Consider the following 22,185-nt stretch of genomic DNA (forward strand, 5'->3'; position numbering starts at 1 on the left):
CCCCTCATAGCCTGGTTCCTCTCTAGGTTTCTTCCTAGGTTTTGGCCTTTCTAGGGAGTTTTTCCTAGCCAACGTGCTTCTACACCTGCATTGCTTGCTGTTTGGGGTTTTAGGCTGGGTTTCTGCACAGCACTTTGAGATATCAGCTGATGTAAGAAGGGCTATATAAATAATTTAGCTTTGATTTGATTTGCTCTGTAGCTGGTCTCTCTCTTGATTCAGAGTGTTGTAGCTGGTCTCTCTCTTTCTAAAACTGGTCTCTGTCTTCAGTCAGGGTTTTGTAACTGGTCTGTATTTGGCCTCTTTCTGCAGGTGAGTTGGTCTTATAAACTAAGAACCTCTGAGAGACCTGTTATCTGCAATAACAACTAAAACAGAAAACCACAGAACTACCGGTAAATTGTAGGAATTATAACATTTACCAACAGTTGACAGACAGGCCTATGATCCCAGTCAGTAGGACAACACATCAAGACCTATGAAGGGTCTCTCCCTGTGTTATAAAATATGTGTTTATAGTTTTTCTTTGCATTGTGTGTGTGTGTGTGTGTGTGTGTGTGTGTGTGTGTGTGTGTGTGTGTGTGTGTGTGTGTGTGTGTGTGTGTGTGTGTGTGTGTGTGTGTGTGTGTGTGTGTGTGTGTGTGTGCGTGCGCGTGTTCGTGTTCGTGTGTGTGCGTGTGCGTGTGTGTGTGTGAGAGAAAGATTGTGTGTGTATTAGGTTGACCTCCCGGTCCGTTCTTTAGAGAAATGTCTTCTACCTCTTTGTCTTGGTGCTGGTCTCATGGTCCCTCTGGGTGTCTGCACTGACGTAGATGTCCACAATCCTCTCCTCAGCTTTACTTCTGTCAAACTTGACCTTCTTGGTCACATCTGGCTTGTTATGAATGGCCTCAGACATCTCCAACAATGTATTGTGTTTTCTGACTATACAGCAATGTCTACTCAGGTTCTGAACCTATCACCACCCCTGTGTCTGCTTTGTGTCCATTTCTGAGACTAAGTGTTTTTGATATGTTGTCCCCAGAAGAAAGGGAAATGTAAAAAGAGTAAGATAAACTAAAAGTAACATGGTGGTTGAGGTTGGGACATGTTCTTTAAACATATTCATCTGATTCCTGAGTCGATAGTGTAGACTTACCAGACCTGGGATGAAATACTGTATGAAAATATGAGAATGCCTTGCCAAGGAAAACTTCCAAATGGACAAATTTGAGGTAAAAAGGAGTTGGAGCAGTCAACAAAAAAATGCAGAGATTGATTTCTTATTGCTCACTTTAATACATTGTACAGGATGCGAACAGGTGACTGACATTTCAACATCAAGCTGACATCTTCCTCAGAGTGACCTGACCATTGCACATAGATCCTATTTTATAGCTAACGGCCCGTTGACACACAACAATGTAAAATAATTATAATGATAATATTTTCCAAGGTAAACTGCAAATTATAGCAGAAAAATAATAAGATAAATAGTGTGTCTCGTTAATCAATAGGCCAAATTTACATTTGGGTGTCTGTGAATCTGGAGACGAAACCCAAAAAATCAAGGCAACAACATTATTGAAACAAGGAGTGAAAAATCATGAATTCGCCCCTCTGGATTCAGTGTCTGATGAGTACTGCCAGAATGACTCTCTAAATGAAATCATTTAAAATACTTCTGTTGCAACAGAAAAGCCCCAGTACCCACCTGGCACTGAAGACAGGCTAAAGCAAACGCTCAAAGTGTTTGAAAGATTTCAAGTTGTATTTGAACCCAGGTCTCGCACTCATCAGGAGTCGTCTGTACTGACTTAACAACCTCATACTGTTCCCTTCTACCTGTTCTAATGCAGCTGTTTACTTTTAGTGTTGTTGTGTCTCAATCATTGTCTGTGTCTGATGAGGTGTCCATCATTTAACTACTGAAGACAGGAAGCTACTAATGTATCCCAGGAAGTAAATGGGAATTTGATTCATATGTTCAGAATGAAACAAACATAAATGAGTAGGGATGGAGACAGAATGAGAGAGGGAGAGTCAGAGAGAGAGAGTCATAGAGATGAAGAGGGGGGGGGGGGGGTAGTTGTTACAGAAGGTTATTGTTACACAACTCACAAATCCACTCCAGTTTATTATCACAATTTGAATCATTCCATGTCTTCTCAGGCTGATGTTGTCCATCATCTAGTTCAACACAGTCCTTCTCCTGATGGGTTGAATGACCACCACCACTACTAGGCTGGTTGCTCCCCCAGAACCTATGTTGTCAACACAGAGAACCACTGTCAGTAAAACATCATCCTAAATGAAATAAATTGTGCCTGTGTTTTTCTGATTTAAAGCCACAAGCTGTCAGATGTGGGCCACCAACAAAAAGTAAAAAACATACGTAGTGTTAAAAAATAACTTTTTTTCCCTTTTCTTTAAGAAAATTATGCTTGGTTTCTATGATTCATCTATAGAGCTCATTGAATGACATCTACGACGGGAAACATTTGTCTTTATGAAGATGATCTGAAGCAATATCATTTGTTTTCAAAGTCTCCATATCACAACTGGATGGCCAAATCTCTCACCTTGTGTTCAGTGGTGTGCCGTCTATCCATTTCCAGGACCCCTCAGTCTCTCTGTCAGTCAGACCGATCCAGACTCTCTTTTTGAGGCCATAGAGAAACCTCTGTTGTTGAGAAAGATAAATTAATACTGATCAAAATATGTTTATTATGTCTCTCTCTCTCTCTATGTATTTATCTATCTCCCCCACTCTCTCACCATTTCCTTCTTGCTGTTTATGATCACCAGGTCTGCTCCTCTCTCCAGACAGTCCTTTCTGCTCTCACTCCAGGTTTTTTTCTCAGTAGAGACGAAGTACCAACAGGATTCAAACCTTTTCCGGCCTTCAGAACAGGTCAGTTTAAACATTCATTACCATATCATTATTCCGCACTAATTAATGAAGGTATACAAACAACATTTTTGTCCGCGTTCAGGGCCGTAACCAGGGTTTGAGTTTTAGTGAGGTCGTAAGACAGCGGGATTAATTGTATAGAAACTTTCCAAAAAGTACTGCATTTCTATATAATAAAAAAAACATTATGGTGCTATTTGGAGAACAGCATAAACATGCAAAAATGACCCCAGCCATTGGGAACCACTGTATTAACCTCTCCCCGCCTTGCTTCCTCTCTCTCTCTGTTTCCTCTGCTTCCTCCTGCATGCATTGCAGCCTGCCTCAGCCTCACCACGGAGCGCCACATCACTGTCTGTCTTAGTAGCCTAATCTTTGTAAAGTTATTATGAGAGCTTAGTAGCCTATTTGTTGCTCCTGCTGAGGTAGGCTCCTTTTAACGTTACCGTCTTACTTCATCCTTCTAGCTGGGTCAGTAATACTACCCAGAGCCCTTCAACATTACTGCAATAGAAGTCTCTGCTTCATAATCCTACAGACATGATGATGGATTATTACTAATGTATTGAGTCAATCACGGAGTCAATCACCACCTTCCGGAGACACCTGAAACCCCATCTCTTTAAGGAATACCTAGGATAGGATAAAGTAATCCTTCTAACCCCCCCCCCCCTTAAAAGATTTAGATGCACTATTGTAAGTGGTAGTTCCACTGGATATCATAAGGTGAATCCACCAATTTGTAAGTCGCTCTGGATAAGAGCGTCTGCTAAATGACTTAAATGTAATGTAAATGTATTTCTTATTTACTTCAAATTAATGGAAATTCTGCTATTCTTTCACATGGTGTTATAGCAATGAGTTTGTGACGTATTGACTGTAAGACTAATGCATTGATTTTATGGATACCTGTGTGATTGTGACTCTGTCTGTTACTGTGTTTGTGGGGGGTAATTAGAAAAACATGACTGACTGAAGTATCTACTAGCGACTATTTAATAGTTTTGTACTCATTCTCCGAGACTCATTGTATTTGTTTGGGGATGGCTGTAGACACAGCAGGAGATGCTGGTGGGTTTTAAAATGTACTTTTGTCTGGCATCTCGCAAACACAGTCAGCAGCATCGCTAGTGTCAACTTGAGCAGACTACGAGTTGGGGTAGTTCGTTTCACGTCTCAGGCCCCTCGGCCTGTGCCATGAGAGGGAGGAGTTAGCCGTTTGAGATAGTGGTGAAAGTGCTGCTTAAAAGGCAAATCCAGGATGCAAATCCGGGTTGACGTTGGCAAACAACAAACAAACCACTTTTCTTGATTCCACTCGTTTGCAAAGAGGCTCTATTAGAACTGAGTCAGACCAAGAATCTATTTTATTCATTTTTCTCATTAGAAACAGTTACTGAGGTCAGCACCTCAATGTCCTCATGTAGCTACGGCCTTGTGCATATTGAACATGTACAATTAATGTTATGATCGTGTATTAGGTAAACTCACTCAGATTAGAGAACTTTTCCATGAAATCATCTTTCTCCCTCTGTAGCTGGTCTCTCTCTTCAGTCAGGTTGTTGTAACTGGTTGGTAGCTGGTCTCTCTCTTCAGTCAGACTGTCTGCTAAAAGAGGACAGAATATATTGGATGTAGTTTGCCAGTCATTTAAACATGTCTAACATTGGAGGAACTTAGTTAAACAAATAACAAAATTCATCAGTTGTCAAAGTCTGATATAATGTAATGATTAAGTAACAATACACTCACAGACTAGTCGCAGGGAGATATTGAGAGTGACTTGTAGAACACACAGCATCCCAAAGCTTACAGCAACCATCCTGTAGAGTCTTCTCTCTGAACCGTCAGGTCCTGGGGAGATACACACTGGTGTGAAAACACACGGACGCAAACAGCAGAGTGCAGTTTCAACATAATAAGCTACAAGAGGATCGTTTCTCACAGCTGTCTTTTTTGTATTTTATTAGGATCCCTTTTAGCTGTTGCGATTGCAGCAGCTACTCTTCCCTGGGGTCCACAGGATTTGACTGTATCAGTTTGACATGTTGGAAACTCTGAATACACTGACAACATACATTCATTTGCATAATTAAATGTGTGGTAAAATAATTGTTAAAAAAAACTTTTCCACTGGGACTTTGTTGTTTTTGCGTCATGTGTTTGTAGGTCTTTGTCGTTGTGTGAGTGTGCGTGGGTCAGTGGTGTAGAGCATGTCTGAGCAAGGCCCCCCACACCCAACCTGGGAGGGGTGTCTTTCTTTTGCCATTGGGAAGAGAGAAAATGTTGCTGTTTTAGAGCACATTTCCTGCGATTCTACACATTTTGCCATGAGGCTGAGTTTTAAAGCTAATTTCCTGTAGTAAAAAATAATAATAATCAAGCCTTATGACATGTTCATTTACTATCTGTGGGGTGAGGGGGGCCCAATGCGTGTGTGTGTTTGTGTGACAGAGTTTCTGTGTTCTTACCTGAGTGATGTGTCTCAGTCGTCACTCTCCTCATTGCTCCATTCTTGTTTTCTTCAATAACCTTTTCAATTTCAACAACCTCTTTGTTGACGTAGTCATCCATCTTAACTAACTGTATGATTACCTTTCTAACTGACTTGTAATGATAATATCTACTGTATGATTCTAAATGTACTGACAAGTAGTTGAGTAGTAGCTCTGATGTGTGATTTGACCTGTTACCTCTCTGAGCTCTGTCTCTGGTCCACTGCAGTTAATATAATGTTTTGAGTATCCAACCACTTTCAAGCAGGAACATAGACCTGACAGGATCATCTAACAGAGTGATAGAACATGACAGCTGCAGGACAACAAATAGTGACAATTGCAGCCTTTCAGCCTATCACTTTGCGAGGAATGTTGGTTGTTTCCGCAGCCTTCAAACGGAGGGCACGTTATGGCTCAAACTTGTTATGCCACTGATGACCATTTAGGGGCATTTTTTTTTTGTATCAACGCTGTCTGTGTGTTATTCTGAAGGGTTTGTGGTAAATGTCTTCATCAGAGGATTTAAAGGCAACTTCACTTGTGTGTTGTGTGTGCGTGTGTCTGCGTGTGTCTACATGCGTCTTGTACAGTATATGTGTGTCCTCTCACTACAGTTCTGCCCATCTGACGTGTCAACCTGGAGGAGACTCTGTTTTAACTATCTAATCACATTCAATCAGAAAGCTGGTAGATCTTGTTAAATTACATTGTACCTTTATTTATCAGTCTGTGCCATTGTAATTATTGTTATTAAAGTGATAAGTGTATGCTAATAACTGGACATGAAAAAATCTACAAACCTTTTACTAAACATAGCCCTATGCTGGATATGTACGTGTTTCTAATAAACACAATTCTGACATGTATTTTAAAGAGTACAGTATGCTTTCCTCTAAATCTTAGCATCACAATGTTTTTGTTCTCTCTCTCTCTCGACATGTCTCTCGACATGTCTCTCGACATGTCTTCTTCCTCTACAGCTCCCGTGAGAAACAAGAGATGTGGTTTTCAGACACAAGGTTCACATGTATTTTTCACATATTTTATTCCCACTTAACAAAAGCATAATGGAGATTTCAGTAGGGATCATTTTGCTCCCATCCGTCACCAGCTCTTACTTCAGAATTGGCAGTTGTTATGTTCTCATATCTGATCTCATGACCATGTATTAGGTAAACAGATTCGAGAACTTTTATGTAAGATCACTTCTTTATTTATTTGTATTTTTTTTGTTTAATATTTATTTAGGTAAGCAAGTCAGTTAAGAACAAATTCTTATTTACAATGACCGCCTACCAAAAGGCAAAATGCCGCTTGCGGAAATGGGGGTCTGGATCTAAAATAAATAAAATATAAATATTGGACAAAACACACATCACAACAATAGAGACAACACAACACTACATAAAGAGAGACCTAAGACAACAACATAGCAAGGCAGCAACACATGATAACATAGCATGGTAGCAACACAACATAACAACAACATGGTAGCAACACGACATGGTAGCAGCACAAAACATGGTACAAACATTATTGGGCACAGTCAACAGCACAAAGGTCAAAAAGGTAGAGACAACAAAACATCACACAAAGCAGTCACAACTGTCAGTAAGAGTGTCCATGGTTGAGTCTTTGAATGAAGAGGTGGAGATAAAACTGTCCAGTTTGAGTGTTTGTTGCAGCTCGTTCCAGTTGCTAGCTGTAGCGAAGTGAAAAGAGGGGCGACCCAGGGATGTGTGTGCTTTGGGGACCTTTAACAGAATGTGACTGACAGAAAAGGTGTTGTATGTGGAGGATGAGGGCTGCAGTAGATATCTCAGATAGGGGGGAGTGAGGCCTAAGTTGATTTTATAAATAAGCATCAACCAGTGGGTCTTGCGATGGGTATACAGGGATGACCAGTTTATAGAGGAGTATAGAGTGTAGTGATGTGTCCTATAAAGAGCATTGGTGGCAAATCTGATGGCTGAATGGTAAAGAACGTCTAGCCGCTCGAGAGCACCCTTACCTGCCGATCTATAAATTATATCTCCGTAATCTGGCATGGGTAGGAGGGTCATCTGAATCAGGGTTAGTTTGGCAGCTGGGGTGAAAGAGGAGTGATTACAATGGAGGAAATCAAGTCTAGATTTAACTTTAGACTGCAGCTTTGATATGTGCTGAGAGAAGGACAGTGCACCATCTAGCCATACTCCCAAGTACTTGTATCAAGCTCTAAACCCTCAGAGGTAGTTATAACACCTGTGGGAAGAGCGGCATTCTTCTTACCAAGCCACATGACCTTTGTTTTGGAGGTGTTCAGAACAAGGTTAAGGGTAGAAAAAGCTTGTTGGACACTAAGAAAGCTTTGTTGCACAAAATCCGGGGAGGGGCCAGTTGAGTATAAGAATGTATCGTCTGCATATAAATGAATGAGAGAGCTTCCTACTGCCTGAACTATGTTGTTGATGTAAATTGAGAAGAACGAGGGGCCTAGGATTGAGCCTTGGGGTACTCCCTTGGTGACAGGTAGTGGCTGAGACAGCACATTTTCGGACTTTAAACACTGCAGTCTTTGAGAGGGATAGTTAGCAAACCAGGCCAAAGACCACACAGAGACGCCGATACTCCTTAGCTGGTCCACAAGAATGTGATGTTCTACCGTACCAAAAGCTTTGGCCAAGTCAATAAAAATAGCAGCACAATATTGCTTAGAATCAAGGGCAATGGTGAAATCATTGAAGACAGTTAGGATCAGCTTGATCTCCCCTTTAACCTCTATGGGCTAGGTGGGACGCTAGCGTGCCACCCATGGTGCACTCCATCAACAGCAGGTGCATTTCAAGAGCGGCAAATTTGAATCCAAATAAATGTCAAAATTCTAATTTTTCAAACATACAACTATTTTACACCCTTTGAAAGATAAACATCTCCTTAATCTAACCACGTTTTACGATTTCAAAAAGGTTTTACGGCGAAAGCATAAATTTATAGTATGTTAGGACAGTACATTTACAAGAGTTGTGTGTAATGTTTTGTCAATTCAAAGACAGGGTCACCAAAACCATAAAACCAGCTAAAATTATGCACTAACCTTTTACAATCTCCATCAGATGACACTCCTAGGACATTATGTTAGACAATGCATGCATTTTTAGTTCTATCAAGTTCATATTTATATCCAAAAACAGCGTTTTACTATGGCATTGATGTTGAGGAAATCGTTTCCCTCCAATAACCGGCAGTCAAGTCAGCGTCACAAATTAAATAATTAAAATTAGAAAACATCGGTAAAATATTATATTGTCATTTAAAGAATTATAGATGTACATCTCTTGAACGCAATCAACTTGCCAGATTTAAAAATAACCTTACTGGGAAATCACACTTTGCAATAATCTGAGCACTGCGCCCAGAAAAATACGCGTTGCGATACAGACTAGACGTCATGTTGGGGAGATCTAAAATCGAAAATACTATGTAAATAATCCATTACCTTTGATTCTCTTCATCAGATGTCACTTCCAGGTATCACAGGTCCATAACGAATGTAGTTTTGTTCAAAAAAGCTCATCATTTATGTCCAAAAATCTCCGTCTTGTTAGCACATGATCTAAGCCAGCCGGACTTCTCGTCATGAACGAGGGGAAAAAATATATTTACGTTCGTTCAAACATGTCAAATGTTGTATAGCATAAATCATTAGGGCCTTTTTTAACCAGAACATGAATAATATTCAAGGTGGACGAATGCATACTCTTTTATAACGTATTGGAACGAGGGTACCCAACATGAACTCGCGCGCCAGGTGTCTAATGGGACATCATCGTTCCATGGCTCTTGTTCGGTCAGATCTCCCTCCAGAAGACTCAAAACACTTTGTAAAGGCTGGTGACATGTAGTGGAAGCAATAGGAAGTGCCAAAATATTCCTCAGCCCCTGTGTTTTTCAATGGGATAGGTTTGAAGGCAATACAACACATCAGGTATCCACTTCCTGTCAGAAAATGTCTCAGGGTTTTGCCTGCCAAATGAGTTCTGTTATACTCACAGACACCATTCAAACAGTTTTAGAAAATTTAGGGTGTTTTCTATCCATATGTAATAAGTATATGCATATTCTAGTTACTGGGTAGGAGTGGTAACCAGATTAAATCGGGTATGTTTTTTTATCCAGCCGTGTCAATACTGCCCCCTAGCCCTAACAGGTTAAATAAAGGACGTACCGTGGCTGCCTTCCAAGCAATGGGAACCTCCCCAGAAAGGAGAGACAGGTTAAAAAGGTTGAATATAGGCTTGGCGACTATAGGGGCAGCAACCTTAAAGAAGAAAGGGTCTAAACCATCTGACTTAGATGTTTTTTTGGGGTCAAGTTTGAGGAGCGCCTTTAGCACCTCGGACTCAGTGACATCCTGCAGGGAGAAACTTTGTAGCGGGGCAGGGGAAGAATAGGGAGAAGCATCGGGGATTGTCGCATTAGAACGGGTGGGAGATGAGGAAATGTTGGACGGACAAGGAGGCATGGCTGAGTCAAATAGGAATCCTGACTTAATGAAGTGATGATTAAAGAGCTCAGCCTTGTGCTTCCTGTCAGTAACAACCGCATCATCAACATTAACCTGTCTGGGAACGTGGGACGCTTGCGTCCCACCCTAGTCAACAGCCAGTGGAATCGCGTCGTGCGAAATACAAATACCTCTATATGCTATAACTTCAATTTCTCAAACATATGACTATTTTACAACATTTTATAGATGCACCTCTCCTGAATCGAACCACGTTGTCCGATTTCAAAAAGGCTTTACAGCAAAAGCAAAACATTAGATTATGTTAGGAGAGTACCATGCCTAAAAAAATCACACTGCCATTTTCAAAGCAACTAGCATGCATCACAAATACCCAAAACACAGCTAAATGCAACACTAACCTTTGACAATCTTCATCAGATGACACTCCTAGGACATCATGTTACACAATACATGCATTTTCTGTTCGATAAAGTTCATATTTATATATAAAAACAGCATTTTACATCGGCGCGTGACGTTCAGAAAATATTTTCCCTCAAATGCTTCCGGTGATCAGCGCTACAATTTACAAAAATACTATTTGAAAACATTGTTAAAATGTAATATTGTCATTCAAAGAATTATAGATTAACATCTTGTGAATGCAACCGCATTGCCAGATTTAAAAATAACTTTACTGGGAAATCACACTTTGCAATAAACGACGTGGTATGCTCAGAAAAATAGGCTAGGCGATACATGTTAGCGCCATCTTGGAACCATCTAAAATCAAATATACTATTGTAAATATTCCCTTACCTTTGATTATCTTCATCAGAAGGCACTTCCAGGAATCCCAGGTCCACAACAAATGTAGTTTTTTTCGAAAAAGTTAATAATTTATGTCCCAATAGTTCCTTCTTGTTAGCGCGTTCCCGAAGGCTACTCATAATGTACTGAAGCGTGTGGGACTTGTCGTCACGAATGTGCAAAAAATATATATTTACGTTCGTTCAAACATGTCAAACGTTGTATAACAAACTCTTAGGGCCTTTTTCAACCAGAGCTTCAATAATATTCAAGGCGGACGATTGCATTGTCTTACTAAACGTTTCGGAACAAAAGGGTTCCCATGGGCGCCCGCGTCATAGTAGTAATGGCCCTTCCCTTGTGACCAACTTCCCAAGCCTCTCTTTGGGTCAGTTTCTACCATAGAAGACTCAAACCACTTTGTAAAGACTGTTGACATCTAGTGGAAGCCTTAGGAAGTGCTAAATGATTAATAAGTCCCTGTGTGTTTCAATGGCAAAGCTTGAAAGTGATTCCACACATCAGATTTCCACTTCCTGTTAGGATTTGTCTCAGGGTTTTGACTGCCATATGAGTTCTGTTATACTCACAGACACCATTCAAACGGTTTTAGAAACTTTAGACTGTTTTCTATCCAAATATACTAATTATATGCATATTCTAGTTACTGGGCAGGAGTAGTAACCAGATTAAATCGGGTACGTTTTTTTATCCGGCCGAGCAAATACTGCCCCCTATCCCCAACAGGTTAACCTGTCTAGGCTAGGCGGGACGAATTCGTCCCACCTACGTAACAGCCACTTGCAGCCTGTGGCGCGATTTTCAAAATCTTAAAAATCCTATTACTTCAATTTCTCAAACATATGACTATTTTACAGCCATTTAAAGATAAGACTCTCGTTAATCTAACCACACTGTCCGATTTCAAAAAGGCTTTACAACGAAAGCAAAACATTAGATTATGTCAGCAGAGTACCAAGCCAGAAATAATCAGACACCCATTTTTCAAGCCAGCATATAATGTCACCAAAACCCAGAAGACAGCTAAATGCAGCACTCACCTTTGATGATCTTCATCAGATGACAACCCTAGGACATTATGTTATACAATACATGCATGTTTTGTTCAATCAAGTTCATATTTATATCAAAAACCAGCTTTTTACATTAGCATGTGACGTTCAGAACTAGCATACCCCCCGCAAACTTCCGGGGAATTCACTACAACAGGTTAACCTCTCTAGGGGAGGTGGGACGAAATCGTCCCACACTATTCAACAGCCAGTGACAAATCAGAGCGCCAAATTTAAAACAACAAAATGTCATAATTCAAAGTTCTCAAACATAGGACTATTTTACACCATTTTATAGATACACTTCTCCTGAATCGAACCATGTTGTCCGATTTCCAAAAGGCTTTACAGCAAAAACAAAACATTAGATTATGTTAGGAGAGTACATAGACGCAAAAAAAACACACAGCCATTTCCAAGCAACTAGCATGCATCACAAATACCCAAAACACAGCTAAATGCAGCACTAACCTTTGATGATCTTCATCAGATGACACTCCTAGGACATTATGTTATACAATACATGGATGTTTTGTTCAATCAAGTTCATATTTATATCAAAAAACAGCTTTTTACATTAGCATGTGATGTTCAGAACTAGCATACCCACCGAAAACTTCCGGTGAATTTACTAAATTACTCATGATAAACGTTGACAAAATACATAACAATTATTTTAAGAATTATAGATACAGAACTCCTTTATGCAATCGCTATGTCCGATTTTAAAATAGCTTTTCGGCGAAAGCACATTTTGCAATATTCTGAGTACATAGCTCGGCCATCACGGCTAGCTATTTTGACATCCGCCAACTTCGGGGTCACCAAAACTCTGAATTACTATTAGAAAAATTGGATTACCTTTGCTGTTCTTTGTCAGAATGCGCTCCCAGGACTTCTACTTCAACAACAAATGTTGTTTTGGTTCCAAATAATACATAGTTATATCCAAATACCGCCGTTTTGTTCGTGCGCTCAGGTCACTATCCGAAGGGTAACGCGCGAGCGCATTTCGTGACAAAAAATGTCAAAATATTCCATTACCGTACTTAGAAGCATGTCAAACGCTGTTTAAAATAAATTTTTATGCTACTTTTCTCGTAAAATAGCGATAATATTCCAACCGGGCAACGTTGTATTCATTCAAAGACTGAAAGAAAAAATGGAGAAGTCTCGTTAACGCGCATCTCCAGTCTCACTGTCCCCAGGCAGACCACTTACAAACTATGCTCCTATACTTTGCCCAGAGACAGCAGACACCCCATTCCACTTTCTGGCGCCTTTAGAGAGCCAATGGAAGCCTTTCGAACGTGTCACGTTACAGCACAGATGCTGTAATTTTGATAGAGATGCAACAGAAGGACAACAAATTGTCAGACAGGGCACTCCTAATCTACTAATTATATGCATAGTCTAGTTTCTGGGCAGGAGTAGTAACCAGATTAAATCAGGTATGTTTTTTATCCGGCCGTGAAAATACTGCCCTCTATACCACAACAGGTTAAGGGACATGGGCAGCAGTGAGGAGGAGGGTCTATTCTCCAGGTCTTTAACTGTTTCCCAGAACGTCTTGGGGTTAGACCCACAGAGAGAGAACTGCTCCTTAAAGTAACTAACTTTGGCCTTCCGGATATCCTGAGTGCACTTATTTCTCATTTGCTTGAACGAGAGCCAGTCAGCTTGAGTATGTGTGTGCCGAGTCTTTCGTGAAATGCAATTCTTGAGGTGAAGTAACTCTGCAAGATCACGGTCGAACCAGGGGCTGAACCTGTTTTTAAATCTCATTTTCTTTATGGGGGCGTGTTTGTTAACAATACCACAGAAAATATCAATAAAGATGGTCTAAGGTCCACTTCTCTCCCACTGTAGCGTTTCCTTCTCCTCAGTCAGGGTGTTGTAAATAGTGACTGATCTGTAGCTGGTCTCTCTCTTCATTCAATGTTGTAGCTGGTCTCTCTCTTTCTAAAACTGGTCTCTGTCTTCAGTCAGGGTTTTGTAACTGGTCTGAATTTTGCCTCTTTCTGCAGATGAGTTGGTCTTATAAACTAAGAAGACTCTTTCTGCAAATGAGTTGGTCTTATAAACTAAGAAGACTCTTTCTGCAAATGAGTTGGTCTTATAAACTAAGAAGACTATATCTGCAGATGAGTTGGATTTATAAGCTAAGAAGCTCTGAGAGTCCCGTTATCTGCAATAACAACTAAAACAGAAAACCACAGAACTGCCGGTAAATTGTAGGAATTATAACATTTACCAACAGTTGACAGTCAGTAGGACAACACATCAAGACCTATGAAGGGTCTCTTCACTGTTTTATAAAATATGTGTTTATAGTTTTTCTTTGCATTGTGTGTGTGTGTATTTGCACATGTTAGTGTGTGGTTGCACTTGAGTGTGTGTGTGCACCTTTGTGTGTGTGTGTGTGAGAGAGAGAGAAAGATTGTGTGTGTATTAGGTTGACCTCCCGGTCCGTTCTTTGGAGAAATGTCTTCTACCTCTTTGTCTTGGTGCTGGTCTCATGGTCCCTCAGGGTGTCTGCACTGACGTAGATGTCCACAATCCTCTCCTCAGCTTCACTTCTGTCAAACTTGACCTTCTTGGTCACATCTGGCTTGTCATGCATGGCCTCAGACATCTCCAACAATGTATTGTGTTTTCTGACTATACAGCAATGTCTACTCAGGTTCTGAACCTATCACCACCCCTGTGTCTGCTTTGTGTCCATTTCTGAGACTAAGTGTTTTTGATATGTTGTCCCCAGAAGAAAGTGAAATGTAAAAAGAGGAAGATAAACTAAAAGTAACATGGTGGTTGAGGTTGGGACATGTTCTTTTCCTTTAAACATATTCATCTGATTCCTGAGTCGATAGTGTAGACTTACCAGACCTGGGATGAAATACTGTATGAAAATATGAGAATGCCTTGCCAAGGAAAACTTCCAAATGGACAAATTCGAGGTAAAAAGGAGTTGGAGCAGTCAACAAATAAAGACAGAGATTGGTTTCTTATTGCTCACTTTAATACATTGTACAGGATGCGAACAGGTGACTGACATTTCAACATCAAGCTGACATCTTCCTCAGAGTGACCTGACCATTGCACATAGATCCTATTTTATCGCTAACGGCCCGTTGAGACACAACAATGTAAAATAATTATAATGATAATATTTTCCAAGATAAACTGCAAATTATAGCACAAAATAATAAGATAAATAGTGTGTCTCGTTAATCAATAGGCCAAATTTACATTTGGGTGTCTGTGAATCTGGAGATGAAACCCAAAAAATCAAGGCAACAACATTATAGAAACGAGGACAGTGAAAAATCATGATTTCGCCCCTCTGGTTCCAGTGTCTAATGAGTACTGCCAGAATGCCTCTCTATATGAAATCATTTAAAATACTTCTGTTGCAACAGAAAAGCCCCAGTACCCACCTGGCACTGAAGACAGGCTAAAGCAAAAGCTCAAAGCGTTTGAAAGATTTCAAGTTGTATTTGAACCCAGGTCTCGCACTTAACTGACGTGCACTCATCTGGAGTCGACTGTACTGACTTAACAACCTCATACTGTTCCCTTCTACCTGTTCTAATGCAGCTGCTTACTTTTAGTGTTGTTGTGTCTCAATCATTGTCTGTGTCTGATGAGGTGTCCATCATTTAACTACTGAAGACAGGAAGCTACTAATGTATCCCAGGAAGTAAATGGGAATTTGATTCATATGTTCAGAATGAAACAAACATAAATGAGAAGGGATGGAGACAGAATGAGAGAGGGAGAGTCAGAGAGAGAGAGTCATAGAGATGAAGAGAGAGGGGGGGGTAGTTGTTACAGAAGGTTTTTGTTACACAACTCACAAATCCACTCCAGTTTATTATCACAATTTGAATCATTCCATGTCTTCTCAGGCTGATGTTGTCCATCATCTAGTTCAACACAGTCCTTCTCCTGATGGGTTGAATGACCACCACCACTACTAGGCTGGTTGCTCCCCCAGAACCTATGTTGTCAACACAGAGAACCACTGTCAGTAAAACATCATCCTAAATGAAATAAATTGTGCCTGTGTTTTTCTGATTTAAAGCCACAAGCTGTCAGATGTGGGCCACCAACAAAAAGTAAAAAACATACGTAGTGTTAAAAAAATAACTTTTTTTTCCCTTTTCTTTAAGAAAATTATGCTTGGTTTCTATGATTCATCTATAGAGCTCATTGAATGACATCTACGACGGGAAACATTTGTCTTTATGAAGATGATCTGAAGCAATATCATTTGTTTTCAAAGTCTCCATATCACAACTGGATGGTCAAATCTCTCACCCTGTCTTCAGTGGTGTGCCGTCTACCCATTTCCAGGACCCCTCAGTCTCTCTGTCAGTCAGACCGATCCAGACTCTCTTTTTGAGGCCATAGAGAAACCTCTGTTGTTGAGAAAGATAAATTAATACTGATCAAAATATGTTTATTATGTCTCTCTCTCTCTCTATGTATTTATCTATCTCCCCCACTCTCTCACCATTTTCTTCTTGCTGTTTATGATCACCAGGTCTGCTCCTCTCTCCAGACAGTCCTTTCTGCTCTCACTCCAGGTTTTTTTCTCAGTAGAGACGAAGTACCAACAGGATTCAAACCTTTTCCGGCCTTCAGAACAGGTTAGTTTAAACATTCATTACCATATCATTATTCCGCACTAATTAATGAAGGTATACAAACAACATTTTTGTCCGCGTTCAGGGCCGTAACCAGGGTTTGAGTTTTAGTGAGGTCGTAAGACAGCGGGATTAATTGTATAGAAACTTTCCAAAAAGTACTGCATTTCTATATAATAAAAAAAACATTATGGTGCTATTTGGAGAACAGCATAAACATGCAAAAATGACCCCAGCCATTGGGAACCACTGTATTAACCTCTCCCCGCCTTGCTTCCTCTCTCTCTCTGTTTCCTCTGCTTCCTCCTGCATGCATTGCAGCCTGCCTCAGCCTCACCACGGAGCGCCACATCACTGTCTGTCTTAGTAGCCTAATCTTTGTAAAGTTATTATGAGAGCTTAGTAGCCTATTTGTTGCTCCTGCTGAGGTAGGCTCCTTTTAACGTTACCGTCTTACTTCATCCTTCTAGCTGGGTCAGTAATACTACCCAGAGCCCTTCAACATTACTGCAATAGAAGTCTCTGCTTCATAATCCTACAGACATGATGATGGATTATTACTAATGTATTGAGTCAATCACAGAGTCAATCACCACCTTCCGGAGACACCTGAAACCCCATCTCTTTAAGGAATACCTAGGATAGGATAAAGTAATCCTTCTAACCCCCGCAAACACAGTCAGCAGCATCGCTAGTGTCAACTTGAGCAGACTACGAGTTGGGGTAGTTCGTTTCACGTCTCAGGCACCCTCGGCCTGTGCCATGAGAGGGAGGAGTTAGCCGTTTGAGATAGTGGTGAAAGTGCTGCTTAAAAGGCAAATCCAGGATGCAAATCCGGGTTGACGTTGGCAAACAACAAACAAACCACTTTTCTTGATTCCACTCGTTTGCAAAGAGGCTCTATTAGAACTGAGTCAGACCAAGAATCTATTTTATTCATTTTTCTCATTAGAAACAGTTACTGAGGTCAGCACCTCAATGTCCTCATGTAGCTACGGCCTTGTGCATATTGAACATGTACAATTAATGTTATGATCGTGTATTAGGTAAACTCACTCAGATTAGAGAACTTTTCCATGAAATCATCTTTCTCCCTCTGTAGCTGGTCTCTCTCTTCAGTCAGGTTGTTGTAACTGGTTGGTAGCTGGTCTCTCTCTTCAGTCAGACTGTCTGCTAAAAGAGGACAGAATATATTGGATGTAGTTTGCCAGTCATTTAAACATGTCTAACATTGGAGGAACTTAGTTAAACAAATAACAAAATTCATCAGTTGTCAAAGTCTGATATAATGTAATGATTAAGTAACAATACACTCACAGACTAGTCGCAGGGAGATATTGAGAGTGACTTGTAGAACACACAGCATCCCAAAGCTTACAGCAACCATCCTGTAGAGTCTTCTCTCTGAACCGTCAGGTCCTGGGGAGATACACACTGGTGTGAAAACACACGGACGCAAACAGCAGAGTGCAGTTTCAACATAATAAGCTACAAGAGGATCGTTTCTCACAGCTGTCTTTTTTGTATTTTATTAGGATCCCTTTTAGCTGTTGCGATTGCAGCAGCTACTCTTCCCTGGGGTCCACAGGATTTGACTGTATCAGTTTGACATGTTGGAAACTCTGAATACACTGACAACATACATTCATTTGCATAATTAAATGTGTGGTAAAATAATTGTAAAAAAAACTTTTCCACTGGGACTTTTTTGTTTTTGCGTCATGTGTTTGTAGGTCTTTGTCGTTGTGTGAGTGTGCGTGGGTCAGTGGTGTAGAGCATGTCTGAGCAAGGCCCCCCACACCCAACCTGGGAGGGGTGTCTTTCTTTTGCCATTGGGAAGAGAGAAAATGTTGCTGTTTTAGAGCACATTTCCTGCGATTCTACACATTTTGCCATGAGGCTGAGTTTTAAAGCTAATTTCCTGTAGTAAAAAATAATAATAATCAAGCCTTATGACATGTTCATTTACTATCTGTGGGGTGAGGGGGGCCCAATGCGTGTGTGTGTTTGTGTGACAGAGTTTCTGTGTTCTTACCTGAGTGATGTGTCTCAGTCGTCACTCTCCTCATTGCTCCATTCTTGTTTTCTTCAATAACCTTTTCAATTTCAACAACCTCTTTGTTGACGTAGTCATCCATCTTAACTAACTGTATGATTACCTTTCTAACTGACTTGTAATGATAATATCTACTGTATGATTCTAAATGTACTGACAAGTAGTTGAGTAGTAGCTCTGATGTGTGATTTGACCTGTTACCTCTCTGAGCTCTGTCTCTGGTCCACTGCAGTTAATATAATGTTTTGAGTATCCAACCACCTTCAAGCAGGAACATAGACCTGACAGGATCATCTAACAGAGTGATAGAACATGACAGCTGCAGGACAACAAATAGTGACAATTGCAGCCTTTCAGCCTATCACTTTGCGAGGAATGTTGGTTGTTTCCGCAGCCTTCAAACGGAGGGCACGTTATGGCTCAAACTTGTTATGCCACTGATGACCATTTAGGGGCATTTTTTTTTTGTATCAACGCTGTCTGTGTGTTATTCTGAAGGGTTTGTGGTAAATGTCTTCATCAGAGGATTTAAAGGCAACTTCACTTGTGTGTTGTGTGTGCGTGTGTCTGCGTGTGTCTACATGCGTCTTGTACAGTATATGTGTGTCCTCTCACTACAGTTCTGCCCATCTGACGTGTCAACCTGGAGGAGACTCTGTTTTAACTATCTAATCACATTCAATCAGAAAGCTGGTAGATCTTGTTAAATTACATTGTACCTTTATTTATCAGTCTGTGCCATTGTAATTATTGTTATTAAAGTGATAAGTGTATGCTAATAACTGGACATGAAAAAATCTACAAACCTTTTACTAAACATAGCCCTATGCTGGATATGTACGTGTTTCTAATAAACACAATTCTGACATGTATTTTAAAGAGTACAGTATGCTTTCCTCTAAATCTTAGCATCACAATGTTTTTGTTCTCTCTCTCTCTCGACATGTCTCTCGACATGTCTCTCGACATGTCTTCTTCCTCTACAGCTCCCGTGAGAAACAAGAGATGTGGTTTTCAGACACAAGGTTCACATGTATTTTTCACATATTTTATTCCCACTTAACAAAAGCATAATGGAGATTTCAGTAGGGATCATTTTGCTCCCATCCGTCACCAGCTCTTACTTCAGAATTGGCAGTTGTTATGTTCTCATATCTGATCTCATGACCATGTATTAGGTAAACAGATTCGAGAACTTTTATGTAAGATCACTTCTTTATTTATTTGTATTTTTTTTGTTTAATATTTATTTAGGTAAGCAAGTCAGTTAAGAACAAATTCTTATTTACAATGACCGCCTACCAAAAGGCAAAATGCCGCTTGCGGAAATGGGGGTCTGGATCTAAAATAAATAAAATATAAATATTGGACAAAACACACATCACAACAATAGAGACAACACAACACTACATAAAGAGAGACCTAAGACAACAACATAGCAAGGCAGCAACACATGATAACATAGCATGGTAGCAACACAACATAACAACAACATGGTAGCAACACGACATGGTAGCAGCACAAAGCATGGTACAAACATTATTGGGCACAGTCAACAGCACAAAGGTCAAAAAGGTAGAGACAACAAAACATCACACAAAGCAGTCACAACTGTCAGTAAGAGTGTCCATGGTTGAGTCTTTGAATGAAGAGGTGGAGATAAAACTGTCCAGTTTGAGTGTTTGTTGCAGCTCGTTCCAGTTGCTAGCTGTAGCGAAGTGAAAAGAGGGGCGACCCAGGGATGTGTGTGCTTTGGGGACCTTTAACAGAATGTGACTGACAGAAAAGGTGTTGTATGTGGAGGATGAGGGCTGCAGTAGATATCTCAGATAGGGGGGAGTGAGGCCTAAGTTGATTTTATAAATAAGCATCAACCAGTGGGTCTTGCGATGGGTATACAGGGATGACCAGTTTATAGAGGAGTATAGAGTGTAGTGATGTGTCCTATAAAGAGCATTGGTGGCAAATCTGATGGCTGAATGGTAAAGAACGTCTAGCCGCTCGAGAGCACCCTTACCTGCCGATCTATAAATTATATCTCCGTAATCTGGCATGGGTAGGAGGGTCATCTGAATCAGGGTTAGTTTGGCAGCTGGGGTGAAAGAGGAGTGATTACAATGGAGGAAATCAAGTCTAGATTTAACTTTAGACTGCAGCTTTGATATGTGCTGAGAGAAGGACAGTGCACCATCTAGCCATACTCCCAAGTACTTGTATCAAGCTCTAAACCCTCAGAGGTAGTTATAACACCTGTGGGAAGAGCGGCATTCTTCTTACCAAGCCACATGACCTTTGTTTTGGAGGTGTTCAGAACAAGGTTAAGGGTAGAAAAAGCTTGTTGGACACTAAGAAAGCTTTGTTGCACAAAATCCGGGGAGGGGCCAGTTGAGTATAAGAATGTATCGTCTGCATATAAATGAATGAGAGAGCTTCCTACTGCCTGAACTATGTTGTTGATGTAAATTGAGAAGAACGAGGGGCCTAGGATTGAGCCTTGGGGTACTCCCTTGGTGACAGGTAGTGGCTGAGACAGCACATTTTCGGACTTTAAACACTGCAGTCTTTGAGAGGGATAGTTAGCAAACCAGGCCAAAGACCACACAGAGACGCCGATACTCCTTAGCTGGTCCACAAGAATGTGATGTTCTACCGTACCAAAAGCTTTGGCCAAGTCAATAAAAATAGCAGCACAATATTGCTTAGAATCAAGGGCAATGGTGAAATCATTGAAGACAGTTAGGATCAGCTTGATCTCCCCTTTAACCTCTATGGGCTAGGTGGGACGCTAGCGTGCCACCCATGGTGCACTCCATCAACAGCAGGTGCATTTCAAGAGCGGCAAATTTGAATCCAAATAAATGTCAAAATTCAAATTTTTCAAACATACAACTATTTTACACCCTTTGAAAGATAAACATCTCCTTAATCTAACCACGTTTTACGATTTCAAAAAGGTTTTACGGCGAAAGCATAAATTTATAGTATGTTAGGACAGTACATTTACAAGAGTTGTGTGTAATGTTTTGTCAATTCAAAGACAGGGTCACCAAAACCATAAAACCAGCTAAAATGATGCACTAACCTTTTACAATCTCCATCAGATGACACTCCTAGGACATTATGTTAGACAATGCATGCATTTTTAGTTCTATCAAGTTCATATTTATATCCAAAAACAGCGTTTTACTATGGCATTGATGTTGAGGAAATCGTTTCCCTCCAATAACCGGCAGTCAAGTCAGCGTCACAAATTAAATAATTAAAATTAGAAAACATCGGTAAAATATTATATTGTCATTTAAAGAATTATAGATGTACATCTCTTGAACGCAATCAACTTGCCAGATTTAAAAATAACCTTACTGGGAAATCACACTTTGCAATAATCTGAGCACTGCGCCCAGAAAAATACGCGTTGCGATACAGACTAGACGTCATGTTGGGGAGATCTAAAATCGAAAATACTATGTAAATAATCCATTACCTTTGATTCTCTTCATCAGATGTCACTTCCAGGTATCACAGGTCCATAACGAATGTAGTTTTGTTCAAAAAAGCTCATCATTTATGTCCAAAAATCTCCGTCTTGTTAGCACATGATCTAAGCCAGCCGGACTTCTCGTCATGAACGAGGGGAAAAAATATATTTACGTTCGTTCAAACATGTCAAATGTTGTATAGCATAAATCATTAGGGCCTTTTTTAACCAGAACATGA

At 40.3% G+C, this 22,185-nt stretch overlaps 2 protein-coding genes across 4 annotated transcripts; both read right to left on the minus strand.

Annotated features, from left to right (window-relative positions):
• Positions 1 to 1,939: 1,939 nt before the first annotated feature.
• Positions 1,940 to 5,690, minus strand: LOC106602759 (uncharacterized). Of its 2 annotated transcripts, none has more exons than XM_014195599.3 (6): positions 5,365 to 5,690; positions 4,646 to 4,747; positions 4,385 to 4,501; positions 2,758 to 2,882; positions 2,562 to 2,662; positions 1,940 to 2,243 (listed from the first exon to the last, which is right to left on the minus strand). In XM_014195599.3, exons 1-6 carry the CDS (start codon positions 5,465 to 5,467, stop codon positions 2,072 to 2,074), a joined length of 720 nt encoding a protein of 239 aa, XP_014051074.3. In that variant the 5' UTR covers positions 5,468 to 5,690; the 3' UTR covers positions 1,940 to 2,071. The 2 variants fall into 2 exon arrangements, with proteins under 2 accessions (XP_014051074.3, XP_014051075.3); XM_014195600.3 differs by having other exon boundaries at positions 4,385 to 4,498; positions 5,365 to 5,633.
• Positions 5,691 to 14,770: 9,080 nt separating this feature from the next.
• Positions 14,771 to 18,830, minus strand: LOC123742436 (C-type lectin domain family 4 member E). 2 transcript variants are annotated; one of them, XM_045716770.2, is made up of 6 exons: positions 18,448 to 18,830; positions 17,730 to 17,831; positions 17,469 to 17,582; positions 16,280 to 16,404; positions 16,084 to 16,184; positions 14,771 to 15,763 (listed from the first exon to the last, which is right to left on the minus strand). In XM_045716770.2, exons 1-6 carry the CDS (start codon positions 18,548 to 18,550, stop codon positions 15,592 to 15,594), a joined length of 717 nt encoding a protein of 238 aa, XP_045572726.1. In that variant the 5' UTR covers positions 18,551 to 18,830; the 3' UTR covers positions 14,771 to 15,591. The 2 variants fall into 2 exon arrangements, with proteins under 2 accessions (XP_045572726.1, XP_045572725.1); XM_045716769.2 differs by having other exon boundaries at positions 17,469 to 17,585.
• Positions 18,831 to 22,185: the final 3,355 nt, after the last annotated feature.

This window comes from Salmo salar, chromosome 04, assembly GCF_965601325.2.
Source record: "Salmo salar chromosome 04, fSalSal1, whole genome shotgun sequence".
In the NCBI taxonomy this organism is placed as follows: Eukaryota; Metazoa; Chordata; class Actinopteri; order Salmoniformes; family Salmonidae; genus Salmo; species Salmo salar.